We start from the raw sequence: 17,916 nt of genomic DNA, 5'->3' as shown, positions 1-17,916 counted from the left end.
GCGTGCATGCAAGTGCATGTGTATATGTGTGTGTGTGTATACATGTGTGTGCGTGTGTGTTTATGTGTGTGTGTATTCATGTGTGTTTATGTGTGTGTGTGTATACATGTGTGTGTGTGTGCACGTGCGTGTGTATATGTGTGTGTGTGTGTTCATGTGTGTTTATGTGTGTGTGTGTATACATGCGTGTTTATGTGTGTGTGTGTATACGTGTGTGTGTGTGTGTGTGTGTGTGTGTGTGTGTGTGTATACATGCGTGCGTGTGTGTGTAGCAGAAGCAGCGAGCTCACGTAGAGTCCGGCTCCTTGTCCCTCCTGCTCAGGCCAGGGATGCGGAAGGCTTTCCCCCGACTCCTCTTCCCTGCGTCAGGCACCAGGCTGGAGCTGTGCCCCTCAAAGCCCACCGCAGCTGCAGCACAGGGCCCACAGTTAACCCCCAAAACACAGGCTGCAGCTGCAGCATAGGGCCCACAGTTAACCCCCGAAACACAGGCTGCAGCTGCAGCACAGGGCCCACAGTTAACCCCCAAAACACAGGCTGCAGCTGCAGCACAGGGCCCACAGTTAACCCCCAAAACACAGGCTGCTACTGCAGCACAGGGCCCACAGTTAACCCCCAAAACACAGGCTGCTACTGCAGCACAGGGCCCACAGTTAACCCTAAAACACAGGCTGCTACTGCAGCACAGGGCCCACAGTTAACCCCCAAAACACAGGCTGCTACTGCAGCACAGTTCCCACAGTTAACCCCCAAAACACAGGCTGCTACTGCAGCTGCAGCACAGGGCCCACAGTTAACCCCCAAAACACAGGCTGCTACTGCAGCTGCAGCACAGGGCTCACAGTTAACCCCCAAAACACAGGCTGCTACTGCAGCTGCAGCACAGGGCCCACAGTTAACCCCCAAAACACAGGCTGCTACTGCAGCTGCAGCACAGGGCCCACACTTAAACCCCAAAACACAGGCTGCTACTGCAGCACAGGGCCCACAGTTAACCCCCAAAACACAGGCTGCTACTGCAGCACAGGGCCCACAGTTAACCCCCAAAACACAGGCTGCTACTGCAGCACAGGGCCCACAGTTAACCCCCAAAACACAGGCTGCTACTGCAGCAAACACATCACAAATAAACACGCACGCACCTCCAGGAACAGAGCAAACATCCCTCCCATCCCCCCAATGCTGATCGTGAATGATAGCGATGGCTATCGCAGGGTCAGTGAGGATAAACGCTGCCAACCAATCATAGGGTTGAGATCGGAGCACATGACCACCCCCTCGGGGTTCTGTACCTGGCCTGTCCTTGCCCGTGCCCTTCAGCTCAGCAAACTTCTGGAGGAGGTTCTCTATGCCGATGTTCTCCACGTTCTGCTTAAACTCCTCATGGACCTGTGGGGGAGGGGGGGGAGGTGCAGAGAGATAGAGAGCGAGGGAGAGAGGGGGAGGGAGAGTGTGAGAGACGCGGGGAGCAAGAGACAGAGAGAAAGTGAAACAGAAAGACAGAGAGGGAAGGAGAGATAGAGAAAGAGAAAGACAGAGGGAGGGAGAGATAGAGAAAGAAAAAGGCACAGAGGGAGGGAGAGATAGAGAAAGAGAAAGACAGAGGGAGGGAGAGATAGAGAAAGAGAAAGACACAGAGGGAGGGAGAGATAGAGAAAGAGAAAGACACAGAGGGAGGGAGAGATAGAGAAAGAAAAAGACAGAGACAGAGAAGGAGAGAGCAGGGGGGGAAGGAGACGGAAGAGACAGCCAGACAGAGAAAAAAGAGAGCAGACAGCACTCAGTCAGGCTGACAGCTCAGTGAGGTCCCTACAAGGCTAACAGCACTAATGTGCACATAATGTGCACGTGGCAGCCGGTGCACCCACTCACGCATGCAGCTATGAGTCACCACGTCACGCTTCGCACGATGAGAAAGGCCCGTCGAAAGTCCCGCTTACGCCCGTAACCGCGAAACTGAGCATACGCTCGCGGAAGCAAGCGCGGCGTTTCCACGGCAGCTCCCCCGCCAGAAAGCCCCAGACCGCTCGGTGACTCACAGACGCCCGCAGAGGGGCGAACTGAGCAGATTTTCGTCGAGAGAGCAGCGCTGCAACGAGAGGGAGTTCATTTCCTCCGCTCTCCGGCGCTGAGGGTCGTTACTGCGCCTCATCGCAGCTTGTGCATTATCGTCGCCGCGGTAACGATCGCACTAAGAGCCTTCATTATCACCTCTGTGGCGCACTACGTCACGCGGCATACCGCCACTGTTCCAGCATCAGACTGCCCGCCCGCCAAACAGACTGCCCGCCCGCCCGCCCCTCTACGGACACATACCTGCCCCACCTGTACGTGTGTGTGTCCTCTATGGAGTGGGAGTAGGCCACATACCTGTCCCACCTGTACGTGTGTGTGTCTTCTATGGAGTGTGAGTAGGCCACATACCTGTCCCACCTGTATGTGTGTCCTCTATAAAGTGTGAGTAGGCCACATACCTGCCCCACCTGTACGTGTGTGCCCTCTATGGAGTGTGAGTAGGCCACATACCTGTCCCACCTGTATGTGTGTGTCCTCTATGGAGTGTGAGTAGGCCACATACCTGCCCCACCTGTATGTGTGTCCTCTATGGAGTGTGAGTAGGCCACATACCTGTCCCACCTGTATGTGTGTCCTCTATGGAGTGTGAGTAGGCCACATACCTGTCCCACCTGTAGTTGTGTGTCCTCTATGGAGTGCGAGTAGGCCACATACCTGTCCCACCTGTACGTGTGTGTCCTCTATGGAGTGTGAGTAGGCCACATACCTGTCCCACCTGTATGTGTGTCCCCTCTATGGAGTGGGAGTAGGCCACATACCTGTCCCACCTGTACGTGCGTGTCCTCTATGGAGTGGGAGTAGGCCACATACCTGTCCCACCTGTACGTGGGTGTCCTCTATGGAGTGCGAGTAGGCCACATACCTGCCCCACCTGTACGTGGTGTCCTCTATGGAGTGCGAGTAGGCCACATACCTGTCCCCACTGTACGTGGGTGTCCTCTATGGAGTGCGAGTAGGCCACATACCTGTCCCACCTGTACGTGGGTGTCCTCTATGGAGTGCGAGTAGGCCACATACCTGTCCCACCTGTACGTGGGTGTCCTCTATGGAGTGCGAGTAGGCCACATACCTGTCCCACCTGTACGTGGGTGTCCTCTATGGAGTGCGAGTAGGCCACATACCTGCCCCACCGGTACGTGTGTCCTCTATGGAGTGCGAGTAGGCCACATACCTGCCCCACCTGTACGTGGGTGTCCTCTATGGAGTGCGAGTAGGCCACATACCTGTCCCACCTGTACGTGTGTGTCCTCTATGGAGTGCGAGTAGGCCACATACCTGTCCCACCTGTACGTGGGTGTCCTCTATGGAGTGTGAGTAGGCCACATACCTGTCCCACCTGTACGTGTGTCCTCTATGGAGTGTGAGTAGGCCACATACCTGTCCCACCTGTACGTGGGTGTCCTCTATGGAGTGTGAGTAGGCCACATACCTGTCCCACCTGTACGTGTGTCCTCTATGGAGTGTGAGTAGGCCACATACCTGTCCCACCTGTATGTGTGTCCTCTATGGAGTGTGAGTAGGCCACATACCTGCCCCACCTGTATGTGTGTCCTCTATGGAGTGTGAGTAGGCCACATACCTGCCCCACCTGTACGTGTGTCCTCTATGGAGTGCGAGTAGGCCACATACCTGCCCCACCTGTAGGGTGTGTCCTCTATGGAGTGTGAGTAGGCCAATACCTGCCCCACCCTGTACGTTGGTTCTCTATGAGTGCGAAGGCCACAACCTGCCCCACCTGTACGTGGTGTCCCTCTATGGAGTGGCAGTAGGCCACATACCTCCCCACCTGTACGGGGTCTATGGAGTGCGAGTAGGCCACATACCTGCCCCACCTGTACGTGGGTGTCCTCTATGGAGTGCGAGTAGGCCACATACCTGTCCCACCTGTACGTGGTGTCCTCTATGGAGTGTGAGTAGGCCACATACCTGCCCCACCTGTACGTGGGTGTCCTCTATGGAGTGCGAGTAGGCCACATACCTGCCCCACCTGTACGTGGGTGTCCTCTATGGAGTGTGAGTAGGCCACATACCTGCCCCACCTGTACGTGGGTGTCCTCTATGGAGTGCGAGTAGGCCACATACCTGCCCCACCTGTACGTGGGTGTCCTCTATGGAGTGTGAGTAGGCCACATACCTGCCCCACCTGTACGTGGGTGTCCTCTATGGAGTGTGAGTAGGCCACATACCTGCCCCACCTGTACGTGGGTGTCCTCTATGGAGTGCGAGTAGGCCACATACCTGCCCCACCTGTACGTGGGTGTCCTCTATGGAGTGCGAGTAGGCCTTAATCAGCTGCTTCATCTGCCGCAGATGAGCCTCCTCGATGTCTTGGAACTTCTGTATGCGTGCCAGCACAAGAGTCGCATAATCAACCTCACTTTCCCCTCTACGGAAGCGAGCCATAATCACAGCCTAATCACACACATCCTCTTCAGACAGTACGGCACACGGTAATCAGCAGCATAGACTGCCACTGCTATTATTATGTTTCATTCTAAAATAGTAGCATTCATTGGTTTCTAAGAGGGTTTACATGGAAGGGTCATTTTGGTGATAAAATACAGTAGCATCATGGTGGCAACCGCCCCCCCACCCATCCAACAACTAATCAGACCCCAGCTAGAACCCTGGACTGATCACACACCCAAACTGCACTGACCACACCCCCATGGCCTGACCACACCCCCCACCTGCACTGTCCACACCCCCCATGGCCTGACCACACCCCCCACCTGCACTGACCACACCCCCCATGGCCTGACCACACCCACCCACAACCCCATGCCACTGACCACACCCCCATGGCCTGACCACACCCCCGCCCCACCTGCACTGAACCACACCCCCATGGCCTGACCACACCCCCCACCTGCACTGACCTGAGCCGAGTCGCTCATTTTCTGCTCAAAGTCTCCGCCCACGCGGTTGTACTTCTCGATGCAGGCGGCAAACGACTCCCCAGCTTTCTTCACCTTCAGCTCCATCTGTGGAGAGGTAGAGAGGGGGAGAGAGGGAGAGAGGGGGCGAGGGGGAGCGAAGGAGAGTGAGAGTGGAAGAGAGAATGAGAGAGGGAGATGGAGACAGAGGAAGAGGAGGAGAGAGGGAGACAGAAGGACAGAGTGTATTGGTCGTGGTCAGTGTGCAGATGGGCAATATTGTCAAAACAAAGATGCCATATGTACATAAATGAGACTGAAGTGCTCACGCCATGCTGCAGCTCAGTGACAGTGACAATGTGCGCAGAGACAGTGCACTGAAAGAACGTATTTGATGTAGCTGTGCTTTAATGGGCAGTGTAAGGGAGATTGTGCGGGTGTGGGTCCACACACCTTCTCCACCTCTTTCTGCGGTGCCCCCTCCCTCTGCAGCCGCTCTAGCTCCACGCACTTTCCGTGGTAGACCTCCCGGGACTTCTGCAGGTGCGCGCTCTGCGCCTGGAGGGCCTGCACCGCCTCCACGGTCCCCATCAGCTCCTCCTTCGTCTGGGAGCGCAGAGAGAGAGAGAGAGAGAGAGAGAGAGAGAGAGAGAGAGAGGGGTCATCAGGAGCTATCTACTGAACGGGGTCACAGCGCTACAACAGACACACAGACAGGGACGGGCTGTCAGGGGTCATATATATATATACACAGACAGAGAGGGGAGAGAGAGAGAGAGACAGAGAGAGAGAGAGAGGGAGAGAGAGAGAGAGAGGGGTCATCAGTAGCTATCTACTGAACGAGGTCACAGCGCTACAACAGACACACAGACAGGGACGGGCTGTCAGGGGTCATATATATATATACACAGACAGTGAGGGGAGAGAGAGAGACAGAGCGAGAGAGAGACAGAGAGTGTGGGGGGGGGGGGCGGACACACAGGGATGGGTTAACAGGGGTTACACTGTATCACACTACAGGGCCACAATGCTACAACAGCCATACGGGGGGGGGGGGGGCAGAGAAGAGAGAGAGAGGGGGAGAGGAACAGAGAAAGAGGGGGGGGAGAGAGAGGAACACAGGAAGTCAGAGAGGGGTTATCAGGGGTTATCTACTGTACAGGGCCACAATGCCACAACAGCCATACAGTGAAGAAGGGGGGGGAAGGGAGGGACAGAGAGAGAGGGGGAGAGGGACAGAGAAAGAGGGGGGAGAGAGAGAGGAAGACAGGAAGACAGAGAGGGGTTATCAGTACTGTACAGGGCCACAGCACCTCAACGGTCATACAGAGACTGGGGGGAGGGACAGAGGGAGGGAGGGGGGAGAGAGACAGAGAGAGAGAGAGAGAGAGAGCGAGAGAGCGAGAGAGGTAGATAACGGAAGCTCTTAGCATTCTTTCCCTCCCTCCGTGCTGAGACAGCATCATTCTCTCCTGTTCCCTCCGTTTCTGTCCGAGCAGACAGAAGAATGGACAATAGCACTGGTGGGAGTGATAAAGAGTGTCATAACCAGAGATAGAGAGAGGGGACGAGAGAGAGAGAGGAGAAAGAGCGAGAGAAAGAGGGAGAGGTGGAGTGTAGGAAAGGTCAGTCAGCAGACAGGATTTACAGACACGCAGGGGGAACACAGGCAGCAGCTCAGTTCCTGTCGCGCGGCAAACAGAAGCGAGAAACTCAAACGCACAGGAACCGGCAGAGAGACGGACACAGGCTGCACAGCTGGAGCCCAGAGCCCAGAGCCCAGAGCCCAGAGCCCAGAGCCCAGAGCCCAGAGCCCAGAGCGCACAGCGCACAGCACACAGCACACAGCACAGAGCACAGAGCACAGAGCCCAGAGCCCAGAGCCCAGAGCCCAGAGCCCAGAGCCCAGAGCGCAGAGCCCAGAGCACAGAGCCCAGAGCCCAGAGCACAGAGCCCAGAGCACAGAGCCCAGAGCCCAGAGCACAGAGCCCAGAGCCCAGAGCCCAGCGGCTGAGAGTGAGGGGAAGACCGGGTTCAGGGGTTCAGGGGTTCAGGGGTTCAGGGGCGACGGCCGGCGCCGTACCTTGCGGTGAACTTTGACCTGGTCCTCGCCATACTTGCTGACGTCGCGGATGAGGTCGTTCATCTTCTTGGTCAGCTCCAGGTGGCAGAGGGCCAGCTTGTCCGAAGAGACGCGGAACACGTCCCACATGGGGGCGAACGTCCTGGGGGGGGGGGGCATATATTTAATACAATCACATATAACATTCAGCACAGAGAGGTCAAAGGGTACAGAGAGAAAAGGCTGCATCGTATTTTTACATACACACACAGAGGAGGAAGAGACATACGATAAATAAAGAGACAGAGAGAGAGAGAGAAAGAGAGAGAGAGAGACATAAAGACAGCAAGAGAAATAGAGAGAGCAAGAGAAATACAGACAATGAGAGAAAAATAGAGAGATTTTTAAAAGCCCTTTAACTGAGACATTGTTCCAACACAAAAAATACACAGAGAGATAGCGAGGGAGAGACATACGGACAGAGCGAAAGTGAGAGAGAGAGAGACATGCAGACAGAGTGAAAGAGAGAGAAAGATAGAGAGAAATAGAGAGGTAGAGAGAGACATGCAGACAGAGTGAAAGAGAGAGAAAGATAGAGAGAAATAGAGAGGTAGAGAGAGACATGCAGACAGAGTGAAAGAGAGAGAAAGATAGAGAGAAATAGAGAGGTAGAGAGAGACAGACGTCATTTCTGCAGCCAAGCCACTGCAGCACGCACTCGGTCACAGGTGAACAGGCAGGCAGGAAGTGTGGAAGCCAGAGAGGATGATGGGAGGAAGCGACAGACCACCAACCATGACCCGCACACCACCCATTCTGCCCTTCAGCTGTGCACAACACCGACAGTCATGCAAGACACATGATCATCACATTATTGCAACAAAGTTAGTTCTGTTAACAGTTAGTTCTGCAAAAGTTCATTGCTAACTGGAGAGTAGAGTATGAATCTTTATGGCAGATTGGTGTGTGGGGGGGCAGGTGGGTGTGTGGGGGGGGGTCAGATTGGTGTGTGGGGTGAGGGCAGGTTGGCGTGAAGGAGGGCAGGTTGGCATGCGGAGGGCAGGTTGGTGTGTGGGGTGAGGGCAGGTTGGCATGGGGAGAGGGCAAGTTGGCATGAAGGGGGCAGGTTGGCGTGGGGGGGGGGCAGGATGGTGTGGTGGGAGCAGGTTGGCATGGAGGGGGGCAGGTCGGTGTGGGGGAGGGCAGGTTGGCATGGGGGAGGGCAGGTTGGCATGGAGGGGAGGGAAGGTCGGTATGGGGGAGGGCAGGTTGGCATGGGGGGGGGCAGGATGGTGTGGGGGGAGGCAGGTTGGCATGGGGGGAGGGCAGGTTGGCATGGAGGGGGGGCAGGTTGGCATGGGGGAGGGCAGGTTGCCATGGAGGGGGGGCAGGATGGTGTGGGGGGGAGCAGGTTGGCATGGAGGGGGGCAGGATGGTGTGGGGGAGCAGGTTGGCATGGAGGGGGCAGGTTGGCACGGAGGGGGAGCAGGTTGGCATGGGGGAGGGCAGGTTGGCATGGAGGGGGGGCAGGTTGGCATGGGGGGAGGGCAGGTTGGCACGGAGGGGGGGCAGGTCGGTGTGGTAGTTTTGAAGCGTCTCCTCACCCCAGGGGGCTTCCGTTGCAGGCCATCTTGGCCAGTTTGCTCATGGACTTGGAGTACGTCTCCTCGATGGCGGCCCTGTGTGAGACACACACACAGCTCAGCGTCTGCGCAACAGGAGGGCCTTGCCCTGGCTCGAAGTGCTGCAATCTGATTGGACGCGACCAATTCAGGCGAGTCCAATTAGAGGCCAGAGTGCTTTCAGGGATTGGTTTGAGGTGCAATTTCAGCAAACCAGCGATGGCTAGCCTCAGACCTGCCCACTGCCTAGGATGGAATCTTCAACACTTCAGCAGGAGGCCAACGTAAAAACGATGATCACACACATCCGAGCTCAGCTGAGAAATGCTTCCTGTCTCGACCACGAGTTTGCTGGAAAATATTCATAATATTTGGAGAAAAGTTTTTAGAAATAAATTACGAAAGCGAAAATGCGTGGGAGCTGAAAAGCAGCGCTGTTAATCGGAGAGCCTCGCGTTCACGCTTCACTTCTGAGCGCCCGAAAGCCTGAAAGGTTTCCGTTTTGTTTTTTACTCTGTGAAGAAGTGCATTCCTCTCCATTTTCCACTGCTGGTCCCCAAACAGCTTCCCACCATTAAAGCTGCACTGTCTGACCCCACACATGCACACACAGGCGCACACACACACTTACACACACACACACACACACCTACACACACACTCACACACACACACACACACACACACACACACACTCACACCTACACACACACTCACACACACACACCTACACACACACACACACACACACAATACTCACACTACACACACACACACACACACACACACGTGCGCACACACACACACACACACACACACACACACACGTGTGCACACACACACACACACACACACCTACACACACACACAGACACACACACACACACACACACACACTCACACACACACACACACACACACACACACACACACACACACACACACACACACACACACACACACACACAGACACACACAATCAGACAGATCGGGCCAGCAGTGACTCTGCACATCAGTATAAATCAGAACAGACGTGTTGGTGCTATGCAGAAGCCAGCCGGCCGGCGAGCCGTCTCGTTGAGTTTAGGGTTCATTCGTCATTCAAAATGGCGGCTTGCTCCCGAAGAGGCGACTCCACTCCTTCCGTTCAGATAAATAAACGCCCGTGAAGACACACGTTTCACAGGGACAGTAATCCCGTCTCTCCTCTGAACCACTAAACAAGCTACGCAATGTAACGGGGGGGGGGGACCATGAAATCAGCAGCAGTCATGAACCGTAAACCATAGAAACCGCAGCCCCGATCTGTGCCCGTGAGCCTGAACCAAAAGCAGCACACGCAGAGCGCTCCATTAAGAGCTCACAGGTGGGTCTAAAGCACGTCATCTGAGAAAACTGCTCAGGTGTCAACCGCCCTCGATGAATGACAAGCCTTCTTAAGGAGAGAACGTTGGGTGAGAACGAAGCGGCGAGCGTTCGGACGACCCCTGACCTCACCGCCGCAGCGCAGGCAGGCTAATCTCTCTCTCTTTCCCCCGCTCACGCTGAGACTGAGTCCTCTGAGGCTCGGCGCTAAGCAAACTTAATTACTGCAATTAATTCAAGCCAACAGTCCAAGTAATTAACAGGTAGCCACAAATCCTGGGGAACACGACGAGGCGCCCGGGCGGGGCGGGGTGGGGGGTGGGGGGTGGGGGGGGTGGGGGGGCTGCTAAGGCAGTGAGTGGTTCTCTCTCTTGCTCGCCCGCTCCGGCTCGGCGCTGCAGCCTCCTCTGTTAAGCAGAGAGAGAGAGAGAGAGTGCACACGCATGTGCTCCCTACTGACACACACGGGCTGTGTCCAAATCAGCCTCCTGGGTACTGCGTCCTCAAATTAAGTAAAGTCTACTAAGCTTACTTCCTACTTTTTAGTGGTCAAACCGCAAGCCCAAAACACTCACCCCCTTCAGCACCCCTCTCCCAGCCCCCCCAGCCTTACCTCTCTCTGACGAACTCCGCCAGCTCCTTGGTGCAGATGTGTCCGTGTTTCATGTTGTGATACAGCACATCGAAGCCAGCGTTTTTCTCTCCCTGCAGAAACACACACACACACACACACACACATCACTGGTGAAGGCCTGTGTCTGCTCGAAAAAAAAAACAGTATGCTGAAGAATACCTGAAATACACTAGTTTATACTTAAGAATACTTCAAGTATAATTAAAGCGTGTATGATGTATGCTTAGTATGCTATATTTTCACACGGGTCACTTCTCTGCTTTCTCTCAAACAGTCACATCATGCTTTTCCCAGCCTGTATATAGCTGGTGGTTTTGACTGCTTTGATTGTCTGTTTACAATACCCAAACCCAAAATAATAATAAAAACAAACAGTGAACAGAAAATGTGTTTAAAATAAATGTAATGCAATCAGACGTGAATCTGCAGAGCTCCACTCTGAACTGTAATGTCCGCCTCACCTTTCCCTCTGTCCTCTTTTCATCAGGAGACAGACGGACGGACGGACGTATGACATTCAAACACAGAGTGACAAGAGGGGAAGGAGTAACGCTGTGTGATGCTGAGGCGTCATGGCAACGAAAAATTCTGGACTTTTATGCACGATCGGAGCGGCCCTCTGGAAGCGTCAGCGCTGGTGTACGCGTAGAAGTTTAAACAAAAATGAGGAACGAGGACAAAAATAGCGAAGGCGAAAAGCACGCATTTTTCATAGCACTGTGGTGGAGCAGTGCCACAGAGCAGAGCAGAGCTCTCCTGCAGTCTTCTCCCTTTGACTGCTTACTGCCGCCGGGCCGCCTCCCTCTACGCAGGGAAACTGGACGTTATCTGACGCGTGCGGGTCTGAGAGCTCCAGCAGAGCCGCGGAGAGAGAGCCCTGTTCCAGCTCCCTGCGACTCGCTCAGAGACGCGCACTTCAAACGACAGGCAGGCCGCACGGGGAGCTGAGTGACACCTGTCAATCAATGTTTCACCGTTCAGCCTGTCGTGTCTGAAAAGGGATAAATCAATTCCCATAAGAAAGGGTGAGGATCAAACTCCTCTTGGCTTGCGAGCGCGTGTTTGTGTAACACACAGCCTTGTGGGAAAATGACATCTTTTAAAGAAAAGATCTTTAAAGTGCATTAACTGGAAAATGCACCCCACAGAGCAAGCACACGACCTCCTGTCCCACACTAACACGCTTACACAGACCGCACACCCCTGGTGTGAGGACCGCTGAAACTCACTGACCCCTCAGGAGTCCAGGCGTGCTCTGGCAAGCTGAGGAGCGTTAAGCACTTGACACACTTGTGTGTGTGTGTGCATGTGTGCGTGTGCATGTGTGTTAAGCGCTTAACGTGTGTGTGTGTGTGTGCATGTGTGTGTGTATATATATGTGTGTGCGTGTGTGTGTGCATGTGTCTGCATGTATATGCGTGTATGTGTGTGCGTGTGCATACATATGTGTGTGTGTGTGCATGTGTGCGTGTGTGTGTGCGTGTGTATATGCTGTATATGAGTGCATGTGTGTGTGTGTGTGTGTGCATTTGCGTGTGTGTGTGTGTGTGCATGTACTGTATATGAGTGCATGCGTGTGTGTGTGTGTGTGCATGTGCATGTGTGTGCGTATGCTGTATATGAGTGCATGCGTGCATGAGTGTGTGCATGCGTGCGTGTGTGTGCATATGCTGTATATGAGTGCATGTGTGTGTGTGTGTGTGTGTGTGTGCATTTGCGTGTGTGTGTGTGTGTGCATGTACTGTATATGAGTGCATGCGTGTGTGTGTGTGTGTGCATGTGCATGGTGTGTGTGGCGTGATGCTGTATATGAGTGCATGCGTGCTGTGTGGTGTGCATGGTGCGTGTGTGCTGTGTGTGCGTATGCTGTATATGAGTGCATGCTGTGTGTGGTGTGTGTGTGTGTGCGTGGGGTGGCTATGCTGTATATGAGTCGCATGTGTGTGTGTGTGTGTGTGGGCATGTGTTGTGCGTGTGTGCATGTGTGTGCGTATGCTGTATATGAGTGCATGCGTGTGTGTGTGTGTGCGTATGCTGTATATGAGTGCATGTGTGTGCGTATGCTGTATATGAGTGCATGTGTGTGTGTGTGTGTGCGTATGCTGTATATGAGTGCATGCGTGTGTGTGTGTTTGTGTGTGCATGTGCATGTGTGTGCGTATGCTGTATATGAGTGCATGTGTGTGTGTGTGTGTGCGTATGCTGTATATGAGTGCATGCGTGTGCGTGTGTGTGCATGTGCATGTGTGTGCGTATGCTGTATATGAGTGCATGCGTGTGCGTATGCTGTATATGAGTGCATGCGTGTGTGTGCGTGTGTTTGTTCTACTGAGTCATTTCCGTTCTGTTCCTGTTGCTGTGCCGCTGCAGCTCTGGGGCTCAGATAAAGCCTCTAACACCGGCGGTGTGAAAGGCCACCGTAGGCATGGAGTTAAATGTCACACACAAACACACCTAAGGCTCGCGGCCCCGCGGAATCAACTCAGCACAAACTCATCAGTCACCACCCGCCCTGCGCAGAGCACAGCCGTACTAAACACAGCACCACGTCCTACAGGCAGCCGAGTTCATCAGCACTACAGCCCAGCGAGGAGATAAAAACTGCACAGGCTTCCTGCTCCCGAGAGGACTGTGATAGAGGAGAGGGGAGGGGAGAGAAAACAAGGGAGGAAGGGAGAGGAGAGAGAGGAGAGGGGAGTAGAGGACGGGAGAGGAGAGAGAGGAGGGGAGAGGAGACTCTCGAGTGCTTTAGCAGGGAATGACAGAACTGAATGAATATGAATGAAAACAGCTACAGGGAAAAAACCACAGACACCAGCACCAAACTAACCCTTTAAAGTGTGACATCGCAAATGTGTGGTTAGAATGCTCTTAACTGAACATTCTATTGCTGATGTCACAATCACCACTGGTGACTGACAGCAGTGGAGTTCTAGAACACCGACCCAGAATTCTGAAAACAGTTCAACCAGGACCAGACACTCACATTAAACACACAATAACACACACCAAACATTCACTAGCACACATCAAACACACACTAACACACACCAAACATGCACTGCCAAAGACACATCAAACACACAGAAAACAGACACTAGCAAAACAACACACGCGCGCACACACACACACACACACACACACACACACACACACACACACACACACACACACACACACACACAGACACATGTCAACAATTCTTGGTAGGAACACAGCGTAGAGATGATTCAGCACGTGACCTGCTAAAGTTCGGCCCCCGCTCACACTAAATTGTAAGGTTTCGGATTAAAATCCCCCTGTTTACTGTATTGATTTCAACAAAGGTCAAAACCATGGCAACCCGTTCCGAGCTCAAGCGCTCAAGGCACAATAACAAATGAATATCAATGGCATTCAGAAGACCCACAATGCCTTTATTAGGACGGCGCTGGCGGGCAGCGCTTGTGCCGGATTATGTAACAGGAATAATAAGCAGGATGCAGGCGTGCGCTACGCTACGCGCTGAGAGCATAACGCTTAATTAGCGGGCTTTCTGGCGGCTGTGTGGCGCAGCGCGCTGGGACCCTTTCCGCGCGGCTGGCACGGCTCTTTGTGTGGGTAACCCAACCCTCCGTAAGGTGAGCTGAGCGCGGCCCTGGTCTCTCTGCATTACAGACAGCGGATCCAGTTCCCCCCGCTCTGCTCAACACACAGCCCCGCTGCCTACTGATGTACCCCAACGGCTACGTCAGACAAGAGACATAGGAGCAGGCACACACACACATGCACACACACACACACACACACACAAACATAAAATACACAAACACACACACACACACACACACGCACACACACACACACAAATATAAAATACACACATGCACACACACACACACACACACACACACAAATATAAAATACACACATGCACACACACACACACACACACACACAAACATAAAATACACAGACACACACACACACAAACATAAAATACACAGACACACACGAAACACACACACACACACACACACACACAAACATAAAATACACAGACACACACGAAACACACACACACACACAAACATAAAATACACAGACACACACGAAACACACACACACACACACAAACATAAAATACACAGACACACACGAAACACACACACACAAACATAAAATACACAAAGACACACACGAAACACTCACACACATGCATGCAATACACACACAGAAACACGCACACATGCGCACACATGCACATGCGCACACGGACGCACGCATACCCTAACAGACACACACACGAAACACGCAGAGACACTCATACACACCAGCACACTCGTGTGTGCACACTCGCACGCAACCACACATTTAAAATCAGTTTGCCGGGCCTCAGCTCTGTGAAAGAAACAGGCCTAACTTTTTTTCTTTTCTTGTTCGATAAGCAGTTGGGTGAGTAGAGGACAAGTTATGGACACGATTATACTAAGAAACCTTCCTGGCTGAAGAGAAAGTGAATTAGCACAGCAGCAGCTCCTGTGCTGTTTATTCTATACAAAGATGCAAACTGATACCACAAACCCTCCTGTTATTCAGGGCACAGGACTCTGATTTCCTGGGCGTAAATGCCAAACCTGTTTATTTCCCCTAATGGAGGCCGTGTACTCGATTTAGGCTACCAGAAAACAAGGCCACGTTTTAAACAGAACACCCACTGTAGGTCAGAAGAGAGAAAAGCAATGCAATGCAGACCCGAATCACTCTCTCTCTCTATCTCTCTCTCTCTCACTCACACACACACACACACACACACCTGACCCTTCTGTAGAAGAGCAGAACAAACACTAACCCCAAACTAAGGGGATACAGGGCTGGAGTTGGGGGGGGGGGGTAGGGGCACGCCCTCCAAAAATGGCACAGGTTGCCATTTTTTTCGAGGCAACCGGTTGCCAGAGCGACACGGTTCCCGCGGTAACCGCCAAAGTGGGGCGCAGCTCACGAAACGACTTCCCTTCATTAATCTGGGAGACAGCCGAGGGGTTGTGGGCAGAGCTGAAACGCTCCTCCACCCCACCCCCCCCACATACCCAAACCGACACGGTTCCCGCGGCGACTTGTACGGACGGATCCATACCTCCCGTCAGAATGCTCCAGCATGCACCCCAGCGTCACTTCCCAGAGTTAGCCACTGAGGAATCGCACCGCTATCGATCGCTCTTTATCGACGCCAGGCTGGTTTTTTTGCCATCGCTTTGTCTTGAGAACGGCTTGCCCCCTTCATCCCGCATCCAATCTATCAAAATGGCCATTTCCCTTATTGAAGGAGGCCTCATTATAATGACAACAAGCCGCAGAGGCAGCGATGGGGGGAGGGGACGGAACGGCCAGGCGTTCTCATGACGCCTGTGACCTCACAATTGGAGCACGGCGGTGCCGTGTGCTGATTGGGCGGCTCAGAAGGCAGGTAGTGTGGCACTGACCTGAGAAAGTCTCAACACAAGCCCGTATGTTTGGGTGGAACATCACTAACGCCCCACCCCATTCCCTGATGAGGGGATCTTTATTAAACCGTTGTTAAGCCCTCCCAAAAAAAACGCTGCTTTCAGTCTGAAAAGAAGCCTTCAGTGCACAAAACTGGAGCCTGAAAGTGAAATTGTGAAACAAACAAAATTGGCCCAGTAGCTTGCCCTCGGTGCCCCAAGTTTTATGGAGTCCAGTCCTGTGTTCAGAGGAGAAGCCTCTATAACACTGACCACATACTCATCCCCATGTTCATACCAGCGAGGAACGAGTTCTGTCTCCCAACCGCTGATGCCGAAACATTCTGATCTGACATCATCTCCTGAACATTCCGCAAGGGGCGTGGCCAAGTGCAACACTGTGGCGATGCTGTAAAATGGGAGAGTCACCCCAGTTACCGACCAGGGACCTGCTGCAGACGAGAAAAAGGAATGAACGCGCTGAATATCTGCTGGGCCTGTTATCTGTGATAACAACACTGTGTAAGAGCACAGGGCATTGAGTGCATCCAGCGGCCATTTCTGCGCTGACCCACGGCTCCTGCACATTTACATTAGCTATGTAGCCAAACTGCCATTTACCTTCATTAGTACTGCATGGCTGAACAGTGCTCCCATTTTAGGAGCATTTGCTAACTAGAAAAATCATTTAGGAGCAGCACATCTACTAATTGGGACACATTAGTGTGCTCCTAAATGCCAGTGTATAGCCCCGTGCTAACATCATTGGCTTTATTACGTTCTGACTGTATTAGTGGAAGTGATGGTGTTCCGAGCCTCTTAGCAGTGCTCAAAGAAGCTCAGAGCTTCTCGATCGCCACGGGCTCTGCGCTGCATGGACGCACAAATCCGATGGTCTTTCTCCAGCTCGTCCTGAAGACGCCAACGAGCAGCAGGACTGTGAGATGAAGTTTCTGAGAGTAGCTGCTGAGAGACCCCTGTCCCCTTCACTGGAGGTCCATTAGAGACATCCTCCAGCGGAGGCAATTACCCTAAAAATACCCGCCTGGACCAGTTTAGAGGTCGTCTGGCCAAATCACACTGCTCCTGACTGACGGGGTTGATGGGGGGGGGGGTTGTGTTTGGGCAGTGGGGATGAGTACGGCCACGTTCCACAGCCCTGGGGGGGGGTGGGGGCTTCTGGTGTCCCGGGGCATTCCTGTGCTGTGAGATATGGAGAAGGGAGGGGTGGAATCGCGTGATACCTGGCACGCACACACACACACACATACACACACACACACACACACACACACACTCACACACACACACACACACACACACTCTCACACACAGACCTGTCCCCTCTAATCGCCGAGACCCAGCAGCTGCAGTAAGAGAGAGTGACTATCAGCCCTTCTGTCAGTCAGTGAGAGCCCGTATACCAGCAGCCCATTCAGACCATCGACACTCCACAGGGTCACTGCGTAGGCCTGAACCAAACTATCACACTTCGTTCAGTATTCACTATTATAATTACACCCCTAAAAGTAAACCCATTGGAACGTGTTGTTCTGGCTGTGTACACAGTTAAAGTGTGTGACTGAATAAACACACTGTGCTCACATGAAGTGTGAAATCCTCTGCAGGTGAAGGTTTGGTTCATCAGTGTTTCAGCAGGTCTTGTTCTTTGGACACAAAGGAGCTGCGTCTACTCCAGTTTCACTTGGCAGACTCATAACCTTAAGGTACCCTCTTGTGGGGGAAGTACTTTTCTAAAAAAAACAACCAGTCATTGTCTTCTGATAAACCACAACGAAGGTAGCAACTGAAGAAGCCA

General features: G+C 53.2%; 1 protein-coding gene across 1 annotated transcript in view; it reads right to left on the bottom strand.

Moving 5' to 3' along the window:
• The window catches only part of LOC135254087 (F-BAR domain only protein 1-like), a 53,581-nt gene that overhangs the window by 20,504 nt on the left and 15,161 nt on the right, over positions 1-17,916 (bottom strand). The window contains exons 3-10 of the mRNA XM_064334039.1: positions 10,615-10,706; positions 8,619-8,693; positions 7,036-7,177; positions 5,406-5,558; positions 4,956-5,060; positions 4,315-4,413; positions 1,293-1,389; positions 291-408 (exon numbers count right to left, since the gene is read on the bottom strand). Coding sequence (XP_064190109.1) covers positions 291-408; positions 1,293-1,389; positions 4,315-4,413; positions 4,956-5,060; positions 5,406-5,558; positions 7,036-7,177; positions 8,619-8,693; positions 10,615-10,706 — 881 coding nt within the window. The remainder of the gene's footprint in view (positions 1-290; positions 409-1,292; positions 1,390-4,314; positions 4,414-4,955; positions 5,061-5,405; positions 5,559-7,035; positions 7,178-8,618; positions 8,694-10,614; positions 10,707-17,916) is intronic.

Source organism: Anguilla rostrata, chromosome 4 (genome assembly GCF_018555375.3).
Source record: "Anguilla rostrata isolate EN2019 chromosome 4, ASM1855537v3, whole genome shotgun sequence".
NCBI classification, from domain to species: Eukaryota; Metazoa; Chordata; class Actinopteri; order Anguilliformes; family Anguillidae; genus Anguilla; species Anguilla rostrata.
Note: the sequence above shows the minus strand (reverse complement) of the source record. Positions and strands in the feature narration are given on the sequence as shown.